Source organism: Trichophyton rubrum, assembly GCF_000151425.1.
Source record: "Trichophyton rubrum CBS 118892 genomic scaffold supercont2.8, whole genome shotgun sequence".
Classification (NCBI taxonomy): Eukaryota; Fungi; Ascomycota; class Eurotiomycetes; order Onygenales; family Arthrodermataceae; genus Trichophyton; species Trichophyton rubrum.
Genome location: NW_003456421.1, coordinates 1,178,464 through 1,197,006, shown reverse-complemented (window position 1 = coordinate 1,197,006; position 18,543 = coordinate 1,178,464). Strand labels below are relative to the sequence as shown.

The 18,543-nt window shown below is 46.5% G+C and overlaps 7 protein-coding genes across 8 annotated transcripts; 4 read left to right on the top strand and 3 right to left on the bottom strand.

The window, feature by feature from the left end:
* Nucleotides 1–1,216: 1,216 nt before the first annotated feature.
* On the bottom strand, nucleotides 1,217–1,540 carry TERG_12492 (uncharacterized protein; the record flags this gene model as incomplete). Its single annotated transcript, XM_047751442.1, has 1 exon — nucleotides 1,217–1,540. The coding sequence occupies one exon, from the start codon at nucleotides 1,538–1,540 to the stop codon at nucleotides 1,217–1,219; it is 324 nt and encodes a 107-aa protein (XP_047607099.1).
* A 2,248-nt stretch (nucleotides 1,541–3,788) lies between these two features.
* Nucleotides 3,789–5,042, top strand: TERG_06980 (uncharacterized protein; the record flags this gene model as incomplete). The annotated part of the gene is made up of 1 exon (XM_003232941.1): nucleotides 3,789–5,042. One exon carries the CDS (start codon nucleotides 3,789–3,791, stop codon nucleotides 5,040–5,042), a length of 1,254 nt encoding a protein of 417 aa, XP_003232989.1.
* Nucleotides 5,043–5,477: 435 nt separating this feature from the next.
* TERG_06979 (uncharacterized protein) lies at nucleotides 5,478–7,090 on the bottom strand (the record flags this gene model as incomplete). The annotated part of the gene is made up of 2 exons (XM_003232940.2): nucleotides 7,069–7,090; nucleotides 5,478–6,995 (listed from the first exon to the last, which is right to left on the bottom strand). The coding sequence occupies exon 2, from the start codon at nucleotides 6,930–6,932 to the stop codon at nucleotides 5,478–5,480; it is 1,455 nt and encodes a 484-aa protein (XP_003232988.2). The 5' UTR covers nucleotides 6,933–6,995; nucleotides 7,069–7,090.
* A 613-nt stretch (nucleotides 7,091–7,703) lies between these two features.
* Nucleotides 7,704–9,066, top strand: TERG_06978 (uncharacterized protein; the record flags this gene model as incomplete). The annotated part of the gene is made up of 3 exons (XM_003232939.1): nucleotides 7,704–8,004; nucleotides 8,079–8,393; nucleotides 8,477–9,066. 3 exons carry the CDS (start codon nucleotides 7,704–7,706, stop codon nucleotides 9,064–9,066), a joined length of 1,206 nt encoding a protein of 401 aa, XP_003232987.1.
* A 121-nt stretch (nucleotides 9,067–9,187) lies between these two features.
* TERG_06977 (uncharacterized protein) lies at nucleotides 9,188–9,852 on the bottom strand (the record flags this gene model as incomplete). Its single annotated transcript, XM_003232938.1, has 2 exons — nucleotides 9,188–9,321; nucleotides 9,399–9,852. The coding sequence occupies 2 exons, from the start codon at nucleotides 9,850–9,852 to the stop codon at nucleotides 9,188–9,190; spliced, it is 588 nt and encodes a 195-aa protein (XP_003232986.1).
* A 337-nt stretch (nucleotides 9,853–10,189) lies between these two features.
* Nucleotides 10,190–16,622, top strand: TERG_06976 (separase; the record flags this gene model as incomplete). The annotated part of the gene is made up of 3 exons (XM_003232937.1): nucleotides 10,190–13,416; nucleotides 13,473–14,938; nucleotides 14,995–16,622. 3 exons carry the CDS (start codon nucleotides 10,190–10,192, stop codon nucleotides 16,620–16,622), a joined length of 6,321 nt encoding a protein of 2,106 aa, XP_003232985.1.
* A 418-nt stretch (nucleotides 16,623–17,040) lies between these two features.
* Nucleotides 17,041–18,088, top strand: TERG_06975 (S-formylglutathione hydrolase; the record flags this gene model as incomplete). Of its 2 annotated transcripts, XM_047748696.1 has the most annotated exons (3): nucleotides 17,041–17,305; nucleotides 17,365–17,585; nucleotides 17,657–18,088. In XM_047748696.1, the coding sequence occupies 3 exons, from the start codon at nucleotides 17,041–17,043 to the stop codon at nucleotides 18,086–18,088; spliced, it is 918 nt and encodes a 305-aa protein (XP_047604684.1). The 2 variants fall into 2 exon arrangements, with proteins under 2 accessions (XP_047604684.1, XP_047607098.1); XM_047750302.1 differs by lacking the exon at nucleotides 17,041–17,305 and having other exon boundaries at nucleotides 17,352–17,585.
* Between the last annotated feature and the right edge of the window lie 455 nt (nucleotides 18,089–18,543).

Below are 18,543 nucleotides of genomic sequence, written 5' to 3'. Positions count from 1 at the left end.
TTGTCGCCCTGCATTGTACTACCCACCGAACAGTACATTTTTGTAGCATGTTATGTTATCTAAAACTAGAACCAATCAGCTATGCACGCCATTGACAAATATGGCATATTGTAGCAACCCTAGCGGCTAATATCAAGCATAAAAAGAAAGGCATTCGGTTGTCTTTATTCGTAGCCCACAATTGCTGCGCCGCATATTTTGAATACCCAATGGCGATAGCGAAACTGCATAATATTGACGCAGAGTACCATCTTCTCACCTGAGACATCCTTAGCATTAGTTCTGGTTTTGCTATTCGATTATTTAATGGCAAAAATTGGCTGAGGCATCGCGTGTATCTTCGTTGGCCCACAAATACTGACAGAATTGGAATGCTTACCCATCTCAACGGCGATCTGAAAGGAATTTGACTCTCCGTGAGTGTTGGGTGGAGCCGTCTGGAAACTCAAATACAAACCACTTAAGGTAACCTAGGGGTCCAGGGCACATACCTGGGGTTTGGTATTGAGCCTTCCCAAACTTCACAACATTGATTATTCTCGGAGATATATTGCAGGCTCATGAAATATACCCAGGTCAATCGAGGCTTACAATTTTCACAAAATTTTGAGTGCTTGTTCTGTGAGGCACAAGATTGCGTCTCACATCTATCTCAAACAACATGGCTGCAGCATATTTGCCGTCTATGAAAATTAGGAAGAGATATGCCTGTGATAAATGTCATAATCTAAAGAGCAAATGCATGAGGACCTCAGAGGATAATGAATGCAAGCGATGTGCAAGACTCGGATTGGATTGTGTATACAGTGCACCCTTGCCCCTCGGCCGGCTGAGAGGAAGACGACGGCCGAATTCTTCTAGCAAAACTGCCCCATCCGATGATACTAGCTCATATATAGCTTCCTCTGAAGTATCACTGAGTCTAGGTACGCTATCTCTCCTCGTAACTTTCATGCTTGCTAATAACCCCTTAGGTGGCAATTATACTTATCAGAATAGTGGGGGAGAAGAAGCTCAACAGAACCATAGTAAGTGGATTCTAACGACGTCACGCATAACTAAGGTACTGATAACTCAAAAGTACCATCATTACACAACTCACTCTCTGAGAAAATTTCGTCGAATAATGGGCGTAATTATTGTGCCCCTCCCTCTCGATACTATCCGGATCAGGGAAACCCGAGTTTAGCCATGGACATCGTCACGAATAACCCGCCTACCGGTATCTCGAATAACCAGCAAAACATAACAGACACTCTTCAGATTGGAGATATTGGCTTCCAAAACATTCAAACCCAACTGTCCTTCTGCCCTGACCCTGATTTATCTGCCACGATACCGAATAGCTCCACAAATGAAAGCTACCCAGAAGTATCCTACCGTCGACTTTATCAAATTTACCGTCTTCACACCAAGATCGGGATCTACTCGCTTTTTTTACTTCCCCGTCTATCCAATCTTCGATAAACACGATACCTCCTAACCGTGATGCAACACTAGCTGAAATCCTCAGTGCTACTGACGAACTTGTCCAAATCATCAGCACCTGTGGATCTGAGGTTGATTTCCGCAGTGATATTTCACAAGGTAGACAATCGCACTACGAATCATACAACCAGCCGGCCATTGCCTTCCCCTGTCACACTAGCCCAAGTTGTCAACCCTTGAGTTTTCCAATCATTATATCTAGCTACACCAATCTTCTCCAGATATATGACCCTGTCATTGCAGACCTATACACTTTGATCCAAAGACTACCATCCTCATCCCCATCCCAACAGCAACGATGGCACAACAGTCCTACTGGAGTTCCACTCCAAGCGGCAGAAATCTTCCCGGGGAGGCTGAGAGTCCTATCAGACACAGAGCCAAATGTCTATTTCCTCGTTAGTCTGGTCTCTCAGTCTGTCGAACGACTACAGAATGCAACCTGGGGCTACTTGCGGATGTTGTTCCCAGAACAACGTAGCCAAAATCTGATGCATGCAACTGGGGGGTTCAAATTCCCAGTTAACGGAGAGGGTACCACAAGAAATGCGCTATAGAGAGCAAAGAATTTTGGGATGGCTCCATGCGGTTAAAAACATGCAACCAGACCTATTATACTAGAAGTAATCAGTTTTACTCTCCGTACGCAATTGTTCGGCTTACTTTTCGTATCCATCTTGTAAGAAATATTGGATACAGTGCCTTCTAAGGCTCAAGACCTTAATACCGTTTGATACATTAGTGTGTTTAATTTATATTGGACAATGTGTGTTGCTGTTGAGAGAGACTAGGATTATTTCACGGCTTGAGAAACTAGTGGAATATTCGTACGCGTGTCCAGTGTCTTCTGATGCATTTCCGGCCACACCGATTTTCCATAAAAAATGCAAGCCAACCGCTAACTATGGTCTAATACTTCGAACACTAGATTTTGTGTTGTCAGCCTCCATGCTCCCCAGCTATAAGAGATTCTCGGCCAAATGCGGAGTACTTAGGCCACATTCATCGGCGGGTCTTAAGCCTTACCGCCCCCTTATTGAAAGCACGACTACACCATTCGAGGAATATCAAATGCTGACCCTCCGTATCTGGGGAAGCTGCACCTCACCCTAGGAGAAGTAGATATGGGCTGCATGATACGCGATTTATGTATTCGACTATACTTGAGCCCGGAGCAACCTAGATCTCAGCCAATCCGGTCATGGGTCTCAGCCAATCCGGTCATGGGGTTCTCCTGCTTGAGGCTTTAGTTTACAGAAAATTAATTTGGAGATTCCAGAGACCCAGAATTACAGAACCTCGTCAAGGCAGATAACTGACCACCCTTTGACAAAAGGTAATGAATGATATAATCGTTCTAAACCTAGGGGTTTCTGTCAACCTCTCAATAGGGAGACTTATCATGGCTTGAAAAGTGACCAGACCAGAGCCCCAGGGATTCTCCTATGACATACTGATTTAACTAAAGTAGCAAACTCCGAGGCGTGTTAGGCTAATCTGGGTAGGCGCCGTTGTGAGGCTTTGTATCCATTACCTCCCCAGTCGGTGGCAATTGCAGGACAGTTTTCGAGCATGTCAATGAAAAACTCACACGTAGGGGAGTGAAAGGCCTGGCTGGCCTGAGCGTGAGCATTGTAGTCTAGATGGGATAATGCGAGACAACCGAGGAGATCTTCGTCATCAGGGAGTCAAGGACCAGCCTATACAGAGCGAAGAGTAAGCTGATTACTTAGTTATGTGGACTGTTGGCCCGCAAATACATATAACTAAATTCACGCATACTGACCATTCTTTCAATAGTTAATTGTTTAAGACATGGTCCATATCCCTGGGGCTAACCTTTTGCTTGCATCAAATTTCAGATGCCTCGCTCCCTGGCTTCACAAACTATTTATATCAACGGCAAAATACGAACTCCTGAAGATCTATCCCCTTTTTGTTTTTTTCATAACTAACTAACAAATGCGATGGGATAAAAAGGCTGGGAGTTGACGTAAACATCTGTCGTCTTTGAGATGTGAAATAACGATAGTTATCAGCGTCGATTGGTTGATTATCCGTATCAATATTTCTGTTGCTATCAGCGCATCCATAACAGTTTGAGGGCTTTGTTTTTACACGTCTTGCCAGAGATGATCCAGACATTATACCAACCGTAAAGGACATGTTTACCTGGTTAGTTGACTATCGCGTAATCAATGATCCTGAATACCTGGGTCCTGATAACTAGGAAGCACAAAGAGAGGCATATAGGCATCTAGGGGTCTTCGCGGGACGGCAGACAGGCAGCGCCAACCGCAATGCCTGGATGGTTTCCGACTGAGAGGTTCGATACTGCAGGATGGCGACTGGAAGGCGTCGGCCTTCTTGCCGTGCTTGGGGAGTCATCTGTGGCTGATCAAGCCCAGCCGCTGACTGCGTCTAAGTTGTCTCTACTGCCGCGTTTGATACCAGCACCGCAGGCTCTGCTTCGTGCAACACGCCCGGTGCGGCTTCCAAGCCCTCCAGCAGTTGTTTGCGGCGTGCATTCAGGGACACTGGTTCATGAGTTGAATTACTTCCCCAATATCATTCATCCAATCGCTGACTTGAAGCCGTACCAAGTGGTTGTGTACGAGATCTCTTGGGCCGAGAAAAGAACCAAGTACGAGAAATCACAGAGCATCAAACTGGAAAAGCTGATCATGCCTGAAGGCCTACGCTCCAAAAGACCCGTCTCTGTGCCACCTCCGCATAAACATGGAAACAAATATGCGATTACCCCAAATAAGTGGTCGCCTCTAAGCCTGATCACCATCTCGTCCTTCTTGATGACCGCATGCGCCTTTGCTTGGGCCCTGGTCATAAGGGATGGGACGGCAGCAGTTGCAATTTTCCTAATGTCCATGGTGTCGACGCTGAACGGATTTGCTTTTTATTGGAAGCCTCATCTGGCCGTGCGGCCGTCATCTGCAGTTGTGCCAAGGGGAGACATCATCATACGGACCCGCGAGGGAGCTTTTATTGTCGTGCGATGCACCGAGGAGCTAGCTCGCGAGCTCTATACTGGTACGGAGGAATGCAACTACTCCCTTAGTGAGCAGTGGGCAAGGGTTCTAGTGGGTATCGGGACGTTCTTCATCATGTTTGCCGTCGTGCTACTCGGCAATTGTGAATGGACGATGCAGGCTGTTGTGTCTGCAATTTACATGCTCATGAACGCCATGTACTGGGGATCATCGCTGATGCCTAAAAGTTGGATATGGGATATGTCTCGCTATGATTGGAAAGATGTCACCCCAGACAACGTCAAGGCAGCCCATGAGATTGGCAGCGATGGCGCCCAGCCAAGTTTCACACGGACTCTCTGGTATGCCATCCACGCCACGGAGGAGATCAATTGGGTGATTGTTAGCGGCGCGGTTCCGCAGACCCAAGCATGGGAGAATTGGCTTGAGCTTGCATATGCAAACCGTACTGATCCTGACTGGGACGCCGTTGGTGAAAAGGATCGGTTGATGGCAGAAGCTCGCCGATCCCAGCTAGTACCGTCTCATAAGGATCACGACAGTTAGTGGCGTTACGCCTTCTTCGATTTGATATCAACATAGTTGTGTGCCATGGACCCATTATTCCCTATCTTCTCTGCCATTTCCTTTTCTTTCTTTTCCTTTTTTTTCATATATTTCTTTTTCCCCGTTGAGATATTGGGTTTTACCACGATTTCACGAAGTTTTTCTTTTCCTCTGTATTGCAAATAACTACTTCCATGCAGGTAGGCCATGGCGTCTCTGTGGCCCATTTTGTCTCAACCTCTTGACCTTTTACCATGCAACGCATCTGAACAACGTTCAGGAGGACCGTGCATCAGCTGCAGTTATCATGGCGCTGGTAGGGCAAGATCAGGACTAACCTCCGTAGAGGGCGTTGATACATCAGCCCTTCAAAAGAGCAGAATGATGAGAATTGGAGGTGTACTCGGCGAGATCAAATGTTAAGATAGTTCTGGTTCATTCATGCCGGTGTAGCCGCGTAATTGGCACTGCATCTAACACGCTTGGGTCTAGTCTAAAATTCTCACCTGATACCACCGGCTGCGCAAAAGATAAGTCAATCTCAATAACATTTGGAGTTTCTCCCTGTGGGCGTGCTGGTGCTTTTATTGCGGTTTCGTCGTAGAGCCGGGCAAGAAACCGCATCAACGCTCCCACAACATGCACCTTTGTATTTCCTGAACTGCCAGCACAGCTTCTCAGTGCCTCGGCGATTAATCCAGGGGCGTAGTACGGCAGGATCGCTGGCTTCATATTCAGGCCATCAGCGCCTAGCCCACCCACGAGGTTCTTTCTTATGTTTTCTGGTAAATTGCCGAATGCTTCTGAAAAGCAGCCTGCCAAAGATAGATCTGCTACTCGCCCCATTGTCAACAGCCGTAGTAACGCTCGTTCCTCCGGTATGCGAGCAGATAATCTCCTAAACCCAGTCTCCTCGAGGATCCTTGCACGGCAAGTCAGAACGTGGTCGTACGCCTGGTTCAAAGAGAGTATTCCACTGATGGCTCCAACTAGAGCATCGTATACTGCGAGGTAGCTTCGAAATACTGGCTGAACCATCGCCCCTGCACTTCGAGAGTCTATGTGGCCGGCAGCTCCTGCGATATCCAAAAGAACTTCCATATATTTCAGGAAAAATGCCCTCTCTCTGTCACGCATTGCATATATGCTTTCAAGGCTCGCAGGAACGTTCTCAGCCTGAGCCAACTGTGCGAGATTAAAGCTTGAGCCAACCTCGAGTCCCAACATCAGATCTGATCTCAGATCCGGCTGAAGGGTATTGATGGAGGGTATTATCTGAGCATTCGCAGCCGCTAAAAGGACTTCATCATGGTTATCGTACGTCTGACCCGTGATCTCCGCCACTGAGGTCTGAAGGCTGTCGTCTTTTCCAAGGTCGTTGACCACAATCGCCACGAGAAGAGCGTATATCTCGTATGGATGCGGAAGCCCCCCAGATAAAATGGTATACAATCTCTCAAACGATTCAGGCTGGAGTCTTCTCTCCTGGTTTTGATGACGGGTGAACGAATTGTAGTCGTTAGACCATAGCCATTTCAAGGCGAGCATTCCAACGAGCGTCCGGTTGACTTCCACAGAGTCTTCGCCAAACAGGAGCTGTGACGGTGTAAGACCGTCGTCATCGAGGTTTCCTAGCGTTTTTGTCCCGGAAGTCTCTACCGTGGGCTTTGCATGCTTCAGCCGGCCGAGTTCCCAGTAGAACGTAGCTCCAAAGAGTTGAACTGCCTGGGTATCACTAAGGGTAGCAAAAGTGCCATCTTCAATGCTAGCCAGCAGCGCCATGTCTTTTACTGTCTGTGTTCCCTCAGGCTTCTCTTCCTTTCTTGACATTCTAGTACAGCAAACGGAACTGATGGCCCTTCGAAAGACGTTCGTACTGAAGTGCAGCATCGTGACTAGCTATGGATCTATCTTCCTCACAGTTGCCTGTGGAGGAAGAAGCAGGAACTATATCTGGTCCATTGTTAGAGAACAAACAGGCCGCAAGGCGACTCTCACACAGCGCTTCAAGGCCCAGTTTACTCACAAGCCCTTCAGGTTCAGCCTTGAGGCCAGAGATGGTGAATTAACTAGCGAACGAACTACGCCGCCCAGCAATCTGGAGAGTTGGATTTAATTAATATCGAAGGCTCAGCCACCCGCAGCAGGCCATTTGTGTACTGAGCCAGCCAGCACGACTTTCGTGGCTATCCCCGGCATCGTTCTAGCTTGCCCATCAAGGAATTATTCAATGCTCCATACGGAGTACATGGCTAGATGATGTGCTGCAGCGAGTTGTCTTTCCCGTCGCTTTGGCTGCCCACTGGCAGCGTCAACATGCAGTCCCCTGTTGGTGACAGCGGCTGAGCATCTCCTTTCTTCCCTTGCATTTACAACGTACAGCTGGTACTATTCTTGATGACGACAGACAGTATATTTGCGACTGCAATCATTGCGATATCTAGTTACAGACCGTAGACATTGAAACGTACAGATGTCTCGGCTTTATCAATCTCCATATGTTTGTGTGTGCGTGCGGAAGCTCGTATTCGCCGAGGCGAGATTAGATCTTGAATTCATCGATCATTTAAAGGCTTGACAGGGCGCAGAGAGAATTAATCACGTCACTGTACATCATCCTCACAAGGCAAGTGGTCTTCGAGCCCTGAAGTTGTATCTAAAATGGCTGCTCCAAATGCCCGACATGCTCTGGTTCTGGGCGCATCAGGCATATCAGGCTGGTCGTTGATCAACCAGCTACTGCAGAGCTATCCACGAGCCGGCACTTGGAGCCGCATTACCGGAGTGACTCGGAAACCGATGAACAGTGAGGAAGTCTCCTCCTGGCCTCAGAGTCGTGAAGATCAAGCATTTCGTCTTGTATCTGGCTTTGATATCCATAATGACCCGAAGCAGACATTGATGGCAAAGTTCCAGGAGGAAGTGCCAGATATACACACAGTGACACATCTATATTATCTCAGTGCGTGATATTTTTATAAGGATCAATACTTGCAGTAGTACCTAGTGTGCTGACATCTTTCGTTGACTTGCCAGTACAAGACCCTCCATCTAATTATAACGATGATGAACCATTCGTACCAAGCCTCAAATCTCTCCAGAAAACAGTGACGGTGATCGAAAGCCTTGCTTCGAACCTCGAGTTTATTCACCTTCAATACGGCACCTTTATATATGGGGTGTGCTTCACCGAGGAATTTTACCACACTGCTCCTCTTTCGGAGTCGTTGCCCCCATTGCGAAAGTCACTTCTTGATAGGCTTCACTACCCGGTGTGGACAAAATGGATGCACGAATACTCAATAGACAAGCCATGGAAGTGGTGTGAAACTCGGCCGGATGAAGTTATAGGTATGTTAACCATTTGACTTCTCGTTCCTAAAGCCCCATTTTCTCTTAGTTAGATATAAGTTGCTGACAACACTATCACAAAGGATTCGTTCCACGAATGAACTCGTATAATGCAGTCTACCCCATTGCCATGTTCTTATCATTATATAGATTTATCAACGGGAAAGGTGCTGCATGTCCGTTTCCCGGTAGCCTCGGAACCTGGAAAGCCCTTGCAAGTGATGCCGGAGCTGATATGATCGCAAAGGCCTCCATTCATTTGTCTCTTCATCCTAGCCCATGGATCAAAGGAGAAGGGTTCAATGTAGCATCTTCGGAAACGCCGTGGAGATGGGAGATGAAGTGGCCACCTCTTTGCGAATGGTTTGGGCTCATTGGAGAGCCGCCGGTGGATAATGAGAAGAGCAAAACGTCGTCACCAGGGCCTGACAAGTATATTCAATCACATGAGGCAGAATATAAGAGTATGATACAAGAGTACGGTCTAAAGGCTTGGGATGTTGCTTCCCCATCTATGGATGGCTCAGAGAACTGGGGTTTGACCAAGCTAAATTTCGACCGGTACCTCGACCTCCAGAAGTTAAGATCCACTGGCTTCATGGAAGACGAAAGTCCACGAGATACGTGGATTAATGTTCTGGAGTTGATGAGAGCAGCGAGGATTATTCCATGACTCGGCAGAAATCAGCATAGAAGCAAGAGCTTCCCACTTCCCGTTTATGGCGAGTATGGATAGGACCTTAGAATTTGAAGGGAGACTTGAAGCTATTCAGGGGGGTAGGGGTTGGCGGGGCTTAGTAGAACTGTGGAGGGCGCTTCGGTGTGCCCTGGTCTTTTTGGGTATCGGAGTGCTGAGGATTTTCATTGGACTGTATGGCATCAAGTTTTGACCTCCATTCCAACTCCTCTTGTTCGATCTCTCTTAGTACTGGGACCAAAAGTCAGCAAAACCGTTGTTTCAGTCCCGACTATTCGATTACGAAGAAATCACGGAGGTATAACTACCTTCTTCCCATTCATCCTCTGATGCTTTGTTTCCCGTACCAAGGGTCTTCCTCACATCCACATCCTCGCCGTTTTTGAGCCTGTCAATGACCTCACTTAGCTGGCGTATCTTCGAGTTCGTACTTCGCAGAAAATTCTCATGAGAGGTCCGAAGTTGAAGCAGATGGATTGCTTGGGAGCCTATTAATATGAACATGAGGATGTAGAAAACTGATGGATGTCGCTCCATGATTCCCGCATCTGTGCCTTGTTTCGGTCCCTTTTGACTTTCGCTCCGTAGAAATTTGGGTATTACCGAATTCCACATCGATGCATCCGCAATCTTGGGTGTCATCCGTCCGGTCGAGATGCATTTGTACTGCTGAAGTGTGAATCGAGATTGGCACGAGCTTGTTCGCGGGAGGATTAAAAGTTGTTTCGATAGGGTTACGGCCCTCAGCTGAGGTTTAGACATTATGGTAGCTATTTTAATAGTGCAAAAGCGCTCTGTAGCACAGAACCAAATCCCGGGGGGCAAGGACACGGAGAGCAAGGACAAACAGCTGTTTGATGCTTGACGTCTTCCTTCTTTTCGAGACTTTCTCAACTTTCGCGTTTCTTTTCCTAAGCTGTATGATCACGTGAATGTTACATAAGCAAGGCGTTGCCGGGCAACCAAACTTGCTCGATGTTTAAACCAACAACGAAGCTTCATCCTTGACTGGTAAAAAGAGACGTCAAGGATGAGACGGCGATAGGATGCGCGTGCAGGACACCAGAGATCCACGGTTTTCTGACATTTACAAGAGAGAATGGGTGGGATATTACTCCCTACGCTGGCCGATTCGGTCAAGCATGATCTTCAGCACCCATCGAAATGCTCGACCAGAACCGTGACCACTTTGCGACAGCTGTTTATGAGCACCGTGAACGATGAGCTACCAAAGAAAACAAAAACGTCGAAACGAGCAACTGCAAGCAAGCCATCTTCAAGACCCACGCGAACCATCAGAGTCCGAGGCACTTCGAAGAATGCTCTTCCCCCACAGCCGATGAACGAGGAAAACCCGCCGGTATTGTCAAAACACGAAAAGCTGGTACTTGCGACTGAAGTGTTTAATATCGCATCAAAACTGCTCTCTGAGCATATCAAGAAGCATTCATCTCCGCGAATTACCAAGACAGCTGGGGAAAATGGAAGTCAACAAGTTAGGACTACCAGCCCGGCAAAAATACCGTTGCAGCCAGCATCGCCCAACCCCAAAGTTCACCAAGCGGAGAACCCGAAGAAGATCCCAGAAGAAGGTATAAAACGCAACGGGAACTGCCGAATCAATCTAATCGCGGAGTGTGCCATACTATCATTAGAGATTCTCCGCAGTATACGAATCTCCGAAGACAATTTCGACCCGAATAACATACATCTTGGGCAGGGAATAAATATACTGGTTGGGAAACTATTGATTCTTGGACTCCAGGACTTGGCCCTAAAGGGGTTGTGGATGCTGAAATCCACTCTTCTGATTGCCATTGAAGCGGAGCGAACGAAAAGAACAAATGGGTTCGAGAGAAAGTATCTGGATTCGCAGAATGCTTCGCTGGAATCACTCCTAGAATTCCAAACCCTTCCAGAAAATGGGTCACTTCTACAACTTATGGTGTCCTTTCAATCCTATGCTTTCAAAGTTCTTTTAATCGATGGGAACTTCACCACCGGCCATAAAGCTCTTCAACAACTGCGGTTAGGGAATCCATGCAGCCCTACGAATACCATTCTAGCAGCAAACAAAATAGGAATTGTCCCTGACGATAGGGCAGCCCAACAGCTCCAGTTTCATTCACAAAATGTGCTAACTTACTCCATCATACTCTCTCCTGCAGAGGAGAAGCAAGCTCTAATCACTCGTCCAGAAAATCCAATGGTCCCTTTACTACTTCAGTTCCTGGCATTGGAAATCCGCTGTATCTGGTGGAAACTGTCCGGCCATAAGTTGGACCTAGCTAAAGAACTTTGGGGCCCGCTTTCCCGATTTATTTCGACTTACGTTCGACGGTGCCCCAATTCTCACAAGCATGAGTTTGATGCCATTCAGGCTGCGTTTAATCAATTGGAAGCCCGGCTAGAGTCAATTAAACCCCTAGGAGATGATGAATACAAGTCTTCATCGATGGCTACAGTTGTAAAAACACTTGGCCAAATAGCTTACAGCGCTGGCCGGCTAGAAACCGCGGCTGAACTTTGCGAGGCTTCCTCTACGTCGCTCGGCGATGTACGGCCATTGCAACGTGCAATATACCAATGTCGAAAGGCTTTACTGAAGGTTGAATCACTGAAGTCACAGTCTACTTCAGAGTCCGAAGCTTTCCAGGCAGTCAATGAAGCTGCAACAAATTTGACTGCATCCATGAAGGGTAATCAAAACGAACTGGACGAGCTACTCATGGAAAGTGCGCTCCTTAAGAAAATAATCATGAAACATATATCTCAAATGGAACCATCTTCCAAGAAACGACTAGATGGCCCAAACACGACCCATGATTCAGCCCTAGCTTATTTGACGAGTTTTCTAAAATTTCTTATACGTTACCTGGCACCAGCAGTCCACGCTTCTCAGCAAGATGATTCTAATGCCGTGACGCAATATCTGCAAAGATGCGGTAACATTGTTTTGGCGGCAATAGATTCGGGGATTGCTGTTGGAAAACTTTCTTCAGGCTGCGGTTCGCTATCCTGGGCCAAAGTTGAGGCCCTTCTGCCCATTTGTGTCTCACTCAGTCAGCTACTGCAAAACCTCGGTACTTCGTGTGAACTAGAGAGCTGTCTATCTGGCGAAGCGTCAGTTCGGTTACTAAGAATATCGAATTTATACTGGGCAACATATATGCGGTATAAAGACCTTGGTAATGGCCCTGTTGAATTGCTTCTACCCGTGGAACAGGCTACAAGTATCCTGCAACATTCCGCCCTTACGGAACAGATATCAGGACTTCTTGCAATTAAATTCGAGAGGCAGGCAGCGTTGTATTCAGAAATCGGCAAGTCCAAACAATCGACCAAAGCATATACCTCGGCAATTCATACCCATTTTGAAGCAGGGGTTTTAGCAACTGCCTGTCAACTGTCGTCTAAGGAACATCCGCGTCTTATTTGGAAGGACCCTAAAGGACCCGGGTATGCCCTCAACCGGGTTTTAAGCTGCTATATCAAGGAGCAAATCAAATGTGCTTCAGGAGCAAATTCGGTGATATATGATGCTGAAGATCTCAAACCATGTCAGCGAGCAACTCTTCTTGAACAGGAACTGAACATCCTCATGGGACTTAATGGCCCTTCAGCGTCATCCATAGTGACGGAGACTCTTCCGCCGTTATTGTCAACAATCCTCTCTTTGTTGCCCTTGGACACCTACCCGATCCGCCGAACAAGGATTATCCATCAAACCCTGCAGTATCTGCTAGAAACTAATGCGAATTCCAGCAAGGAATTTTCCAAATTTATTCTTACTGAAGCAGCCCACTGTTTGTCCTCCTCCATTTTACCGGCCGAAGATAAAGATTTGGTTTTATTTCGAGACGATCTTCAGGCATCATTAATGATCACTGTTGCATTCTATTCAGGTATGACGCCTTTGAATGTTTTTGAGAACGCCATCCAGACCTGGGTCGTTATTGTTCAAGGCTGCGAGTCATGGGAAGCTGTCCAAAACCGGATCGGGGACCCTCTTTCCTTAATCATTCATTTACGCAGTTTGTCAGATTATCTTGAAATCAGAGGGCTGTGGAGACTGAGGATATCTGCCCTTGTTACTATCAGTCAACTACTTATTCTGCAAGACAAGCCAGACTTTTCAATGATGGTTTCTTGTTATTCATCCATTGCTCTCCAATACTGCCGACTAGGGTATTTGGACAAAGCTTACTATATGCATAACAGAACTAAGGCAGTTATACAAGAACATACAATATCTCCCCATGCATTGCTTTCCTGGCATCTGAGCTTTGCGGAGTATATTTTAGAAAGGGGAGATCACTCAAAGAGGTATAATAAGGAAGTACCATTTCCATTCATATGTTTAAGCACTGACGGATAAATAGTATCGAGAGCATATTTCAAGTTCAATCAGTGTTTGATAACGTTTCTGCGGATCTTTCAAAGGAAACTTTCCAAACGAGGACTGCATCTGAGCGTTTGGCAACGGACGCTGCGACTATATTATCTCGGTCTTTCTACGCTAAGGGATATCCTAATGAAGCAGCTTACTATGCAAAACGTGCTGTCAAGCTTAGTAGTCGATTATGGACCCGTCTAGAGAAATATGTCGAAGCAAAGTCAGAGAAGCATTGCAGAGATAAGAGCACAGATCCAGACTCCCTTGCAGATGGTATAGCCACTCTCCATATCCGTACGAATAACAGCAGCCCACCAAAAAGTCACTTCGAAGGCTCCGTTTACTGGCCATATATGTCTTCTCATGTCGCGGCGTTACTTCAACTATCAAGAATCTCAGATCACAATGGAATCTTCCAGGATGCAGTCTATCACGGAGAACAAGCAATAGCTGTTTGTGATGCGGTGGGTGCTCAAGCACTATCCTCCCTCATTAGAGCAGAACTAGGCGATCGTTTTATTCGAGGAGGCCGTACGCACAAAGGAGCCGAGCTCCTTGAAAAGGTACACGCCCTACCCCAGGAAGAATGCGATTTTCCCCTGTCCATTTCAGTCAATATGCATATGGCATCTCTCCACGTCCAGCGAAAGGAAGTTGAATGCGCTTATCGTGTTGTTTCGGATTGCATTAATGCCCTCTCGGGTTTCACCAACACTAGCACTGTGGATTCTTTGGACCCTTTCATCGAGCCTATAAAGGAAATTGTCAAACAAGCGAGGGATATGAATATTTCTTCCCCAAAAAAATCAGGTTCTCGCTCTGCTACCAGCACTACACGCTCGCGCAGTGCTAGAAAACTACGCCAGGCCAAATCGGTCGCTCGGTCGAACACCCCTATTCCTGATGAATCAGAAAGTGCGCAAAATCAAACGCTTGCTACACGACTTCGCAGCAGTCTCATCCGAAAGCAAGCCATGCTTTTGCTTGCATCACAACAATTTGACCAAGCCGCCGGTTTACTTGATCAAGCGGATAAGATCCTCGAAGCAGAAACGGCAATATCCAGTAATAAGCTTTGTCGAGTGCATTATATGCTAGGGCTAGCGGTGCAGCAGCTCTCTGCACATTCCGTTTACTGTGTTCTCCCAGAGTCAACTATTTCACTTCCATCTTTAGATTCGGGAGGCCAGGGTTTAAAAGGGAGCTCGCGATCAAAATCACGGCCTGGAAAAACGGCGAAAACTGCCATACATTCTGAAATTAACTTTTCAGAAACGCTATCCACCGCAAGCAAAGTCCTTGCAGATATCTCTTTGCCAATATCCCGACATGGGTCTAGTAAGGAGGGTCATGAAGCCTCATATCTTCGAAGCCGAACGTCTATGCTAGCTTTTGCAACATCAACAACGAGAAGCTGTGACGCAGATCCATGTCTCATTGCTCATTCCATCGGTAAGTTGTCCTACACGCAACTCTAAGCCCCTTTTTACTTATTAACGTGATTCTAGAGCTGGGTCGCAATTCCGCATTCGCACGCGACCATTTGTCAATTGTCTCGGATATAGAACTATCGAATCAAATGGGTCGTTTGGATTGGCCCGCCCTCCCATCCGCCAATTTGGATGTAGCGCTTTCGGAGGAGGCTTGTTTCATGGAAAACTACGTCGAGATCCTCCCTCCTGAATGGGACGTCATATCAATAACCCTTTGCCCGAGTCAAAATGAGTTTATCATATCCAAACTGCGCCAGGGCCAATGTCCGTTGATATTGCGTCTACCGCTCAAAAGAGGCGGCGATGATGACATGGACGAGGATACATTTAGCTTTCAGGAGAGCAAAGCGGAACTTCTAGAAATCATTCGTCTTGCCAATGCCAGTGCTCATAATACCGGCACATCTCTTGGTAAGAGAGAAAAGAAAGCATGGTGGGAAACCCGGGAAAATCTCGACAAACAGCTTCAAGATCTTCTACAAAATATCGAGACAGTATGGTTTGGGGGATTCCGTGGCATATTTTCTCAAGCCCCTAGGAATGATCCGCTCTTACGGAAATTTACCGCTTCCTTCAAAAAAATCCTTGACAAGCACCTTCCGTCAAGAAAGGAGAAACGAGGAAAGGCCAAGGCTACATATCCAGCTTTTGATCCTTGGGTGATGGAACTTTTTGTCAATATCGGCAGACTTGACGACGAGATGAATCCAGAAGATGCTGTTATGGATCTGTTATATTATGTCGTTGATATCCTTCAGTTTCACGGTGAGACAAACGCATACGAAGAAATAGATTTCGATATGATGGTAGTGGAAACATTAAATTTGCTACATCGTTATGCGGACGAATGCAAGTGGGAGCAAGCGCCAACACCCCCTCGACACACCATATTGGTTCTGGATAAGTCACTCCATGCATTTCCCTGGGAGTCTATGGAGTGCCTGAGAAATTGTTCAGTCTCACGCATGCCCTCACTTGACAGCGTCAGAGACCAGATATTACGGCTGACATCCCAGGAGAGACATGAAGGTGGTCAATTCGGATTCTATGCTAATCGAAATAGCGGCACTTATTTACTGAATCCAGCTGGTGATCTCAAATCTACGGAGGATCTTTTCAAGGAGCCACTTTCCGCATTGAAAGGTTGGTCCGGCCGAGTAAAGACGGCACCAACGGAAGAAGAATTTGAGTCATCGTTGCGAACTAAAGACATCCTGTTATACTTTGGACATGGCAGTGGAGCTCAGTATATCCGAGGTCGAACTATTCGAAGGCTGGATAAGTGCGCTGTGACCTTCCTTATGGGGTGCAGCAGCGGTGCGATGACTGAGGCTGGTGAATTTGAATCATATGGGACCCCGTGGAACTATATGCATGCTGGGACACCAGCTCTGGTAGCAACTCTCTGGGATGTCACTGATAAGGATATTGACAGGTTCACTGCCTCTGTGTTTGAACAATGGGGACTTTTACCAGCCCCGGCCACGACTGCGAAAGGGTCCGTTGCATCAGCTTCAGGTATCAAATACACAGGCCAAGTCGGCCTAGACACGGCCATAGCTGGCTCCCGGGATACTTGTATTCTCAAATACTTGAATGGAGCAGCACCGGTTGTATATGGAGTTCCTGTCTTTTTGAAATAAGCGACGGGTTTCTGTTGTCTGTCTTTTCTTTCTTTCTTTTTTTTTTTTTTTTTTTTTTTTTTTTTTAGCTACTTTTATGATAATGTGCTTACCCTTTTAGAATATACCCTTGGTTTTGGCATACTATACGCTAGAGGAGCTTTGGACTTGAGAAATTGGAAGGCTAGTCGCTGCTGTATATATATAGAAGCTCTATGGTGTAGTTTATTTTATATAACTCAGTCTCCCTTTTATTGGTTTAAAGATAGCAACACTTTGTGGTGCGGGGAGGATCGGATAAGCCCCGCGCCGATATCCAAGTTACCAGCCAAGCTTATATCAACCTTCGAACTACAAACATCAAATACAGACAGCACTTTCGACCACACGCAAGACGAGCGGCAGGATTGATAATTGATAGGATTGATCTCTTGACAGCATGGCCGTCACAACCAAAGCCACTATCTCCTCCTTTGGAGGGAAGCTACTGAAGCTCTCCCACAATGCTACATCTACGAAGTGTGAGATGGCGTTCAACTTATACCTCCCGCCACAATCGGTTTCAGACTCCGGATACAAGGCCCCCGTTCTATTCTTCCTATCGGGCTTGACTTGCACTCCGGACAACTGCTCAGAAAAAGGATTCCTTCAACACGCAGCCAGTCTAAAAGGGATTGCTATTGTATATCCAGATACCAGCCCACGTACGACTTGGAATATCATGAATACGTAATCAGTAGTTAGCTAACCATGGCTAGAACAGGTGGTCTAAATATTGCCGGTGAAGATGATGCATACGACTTTGGGACCGGGGCTGGATTCTACGTCGATGCTACCAAAGCTCCGTATGATCATGGATATAACATGTATACCTATGTTACGGAGGAGCTTCCCAAAGTTATCTTCTCCGAGTTTCCGCAGTTGGACTCCAATCGAGTTAGCATTACCGGCCACAGTATGGGCGGGCATGGTGCCTTGACCCTTGTAAGAATTCTATGTCCCAGCATTCTCGTAACTCACCCGTTAACAAAAGACCCAGCTGACCTGATTATTAGTTCTTGAAAAATCCTGGGAAGTATAAATCGGTCTCAGCTTTTGCACCAATCGCAAATCCCGTCAACTGTCCTTGGGGCCAAAAAGCCTTTGAGGGCTACTTTGGCAATGACAAGGACAAGTGGAATGAGCACGATGCCACGGAGCTAGTCAAAAAGTGGAAGGGCCCTCTTCGGATGTTGATTGACGTGGTATGTCGTCCGTCTGTCACCATTAACATCACCTTATGTCGCATCTTGGATGAGTTCAACACAACACATGATAATATAGGAACAGCACTAATCTCTTACGACCTTAGGGTACTGGCGACAATTTTTATAAACAAAAGCAACTATTGCCAGAGAATTTTCTTGCAGCTGCAAAGGAAGCTGGCGTGGATTCTGAGATATATATGCGATTCCAACCTGATTATGATCATAGTTACTTCACCATAGCTACATTTGCTGATGACCATGTGAATTTCGCCGCTCAGTACCTATTGGCTTGAAGCCTAGTTTGCGCTTATTATGCAGTTATTAGAGCTGTGTATTATCGGGCGGCATGGTCAGGCTATTTATGGGCTTTCTTCTTAGATGGCTTGTGGAAATAATTACATATTACACTCCCTGGAATTTCATTATATTGGCACGACAACTAAGATTTAGTTTTAAAATTTCCTTTCAATTGACCTGATAGTTATGCTACCCGCATATGTTATTCATTTGCATAGCCAACATATCCATGTGTTCTCCATCCCACAGCCTTCAATCGTACCTTGAATAAAACGAAGAAAATCCAGCGGGAGAAGACTCTTGAAGTAAGTCGAGTCGGTAACATAAGAGAGAACTGACGATCAGCGAAACATCAAAATGACTTGAAGTGAGATCAAACAAAGCAAATATGCCTCGGA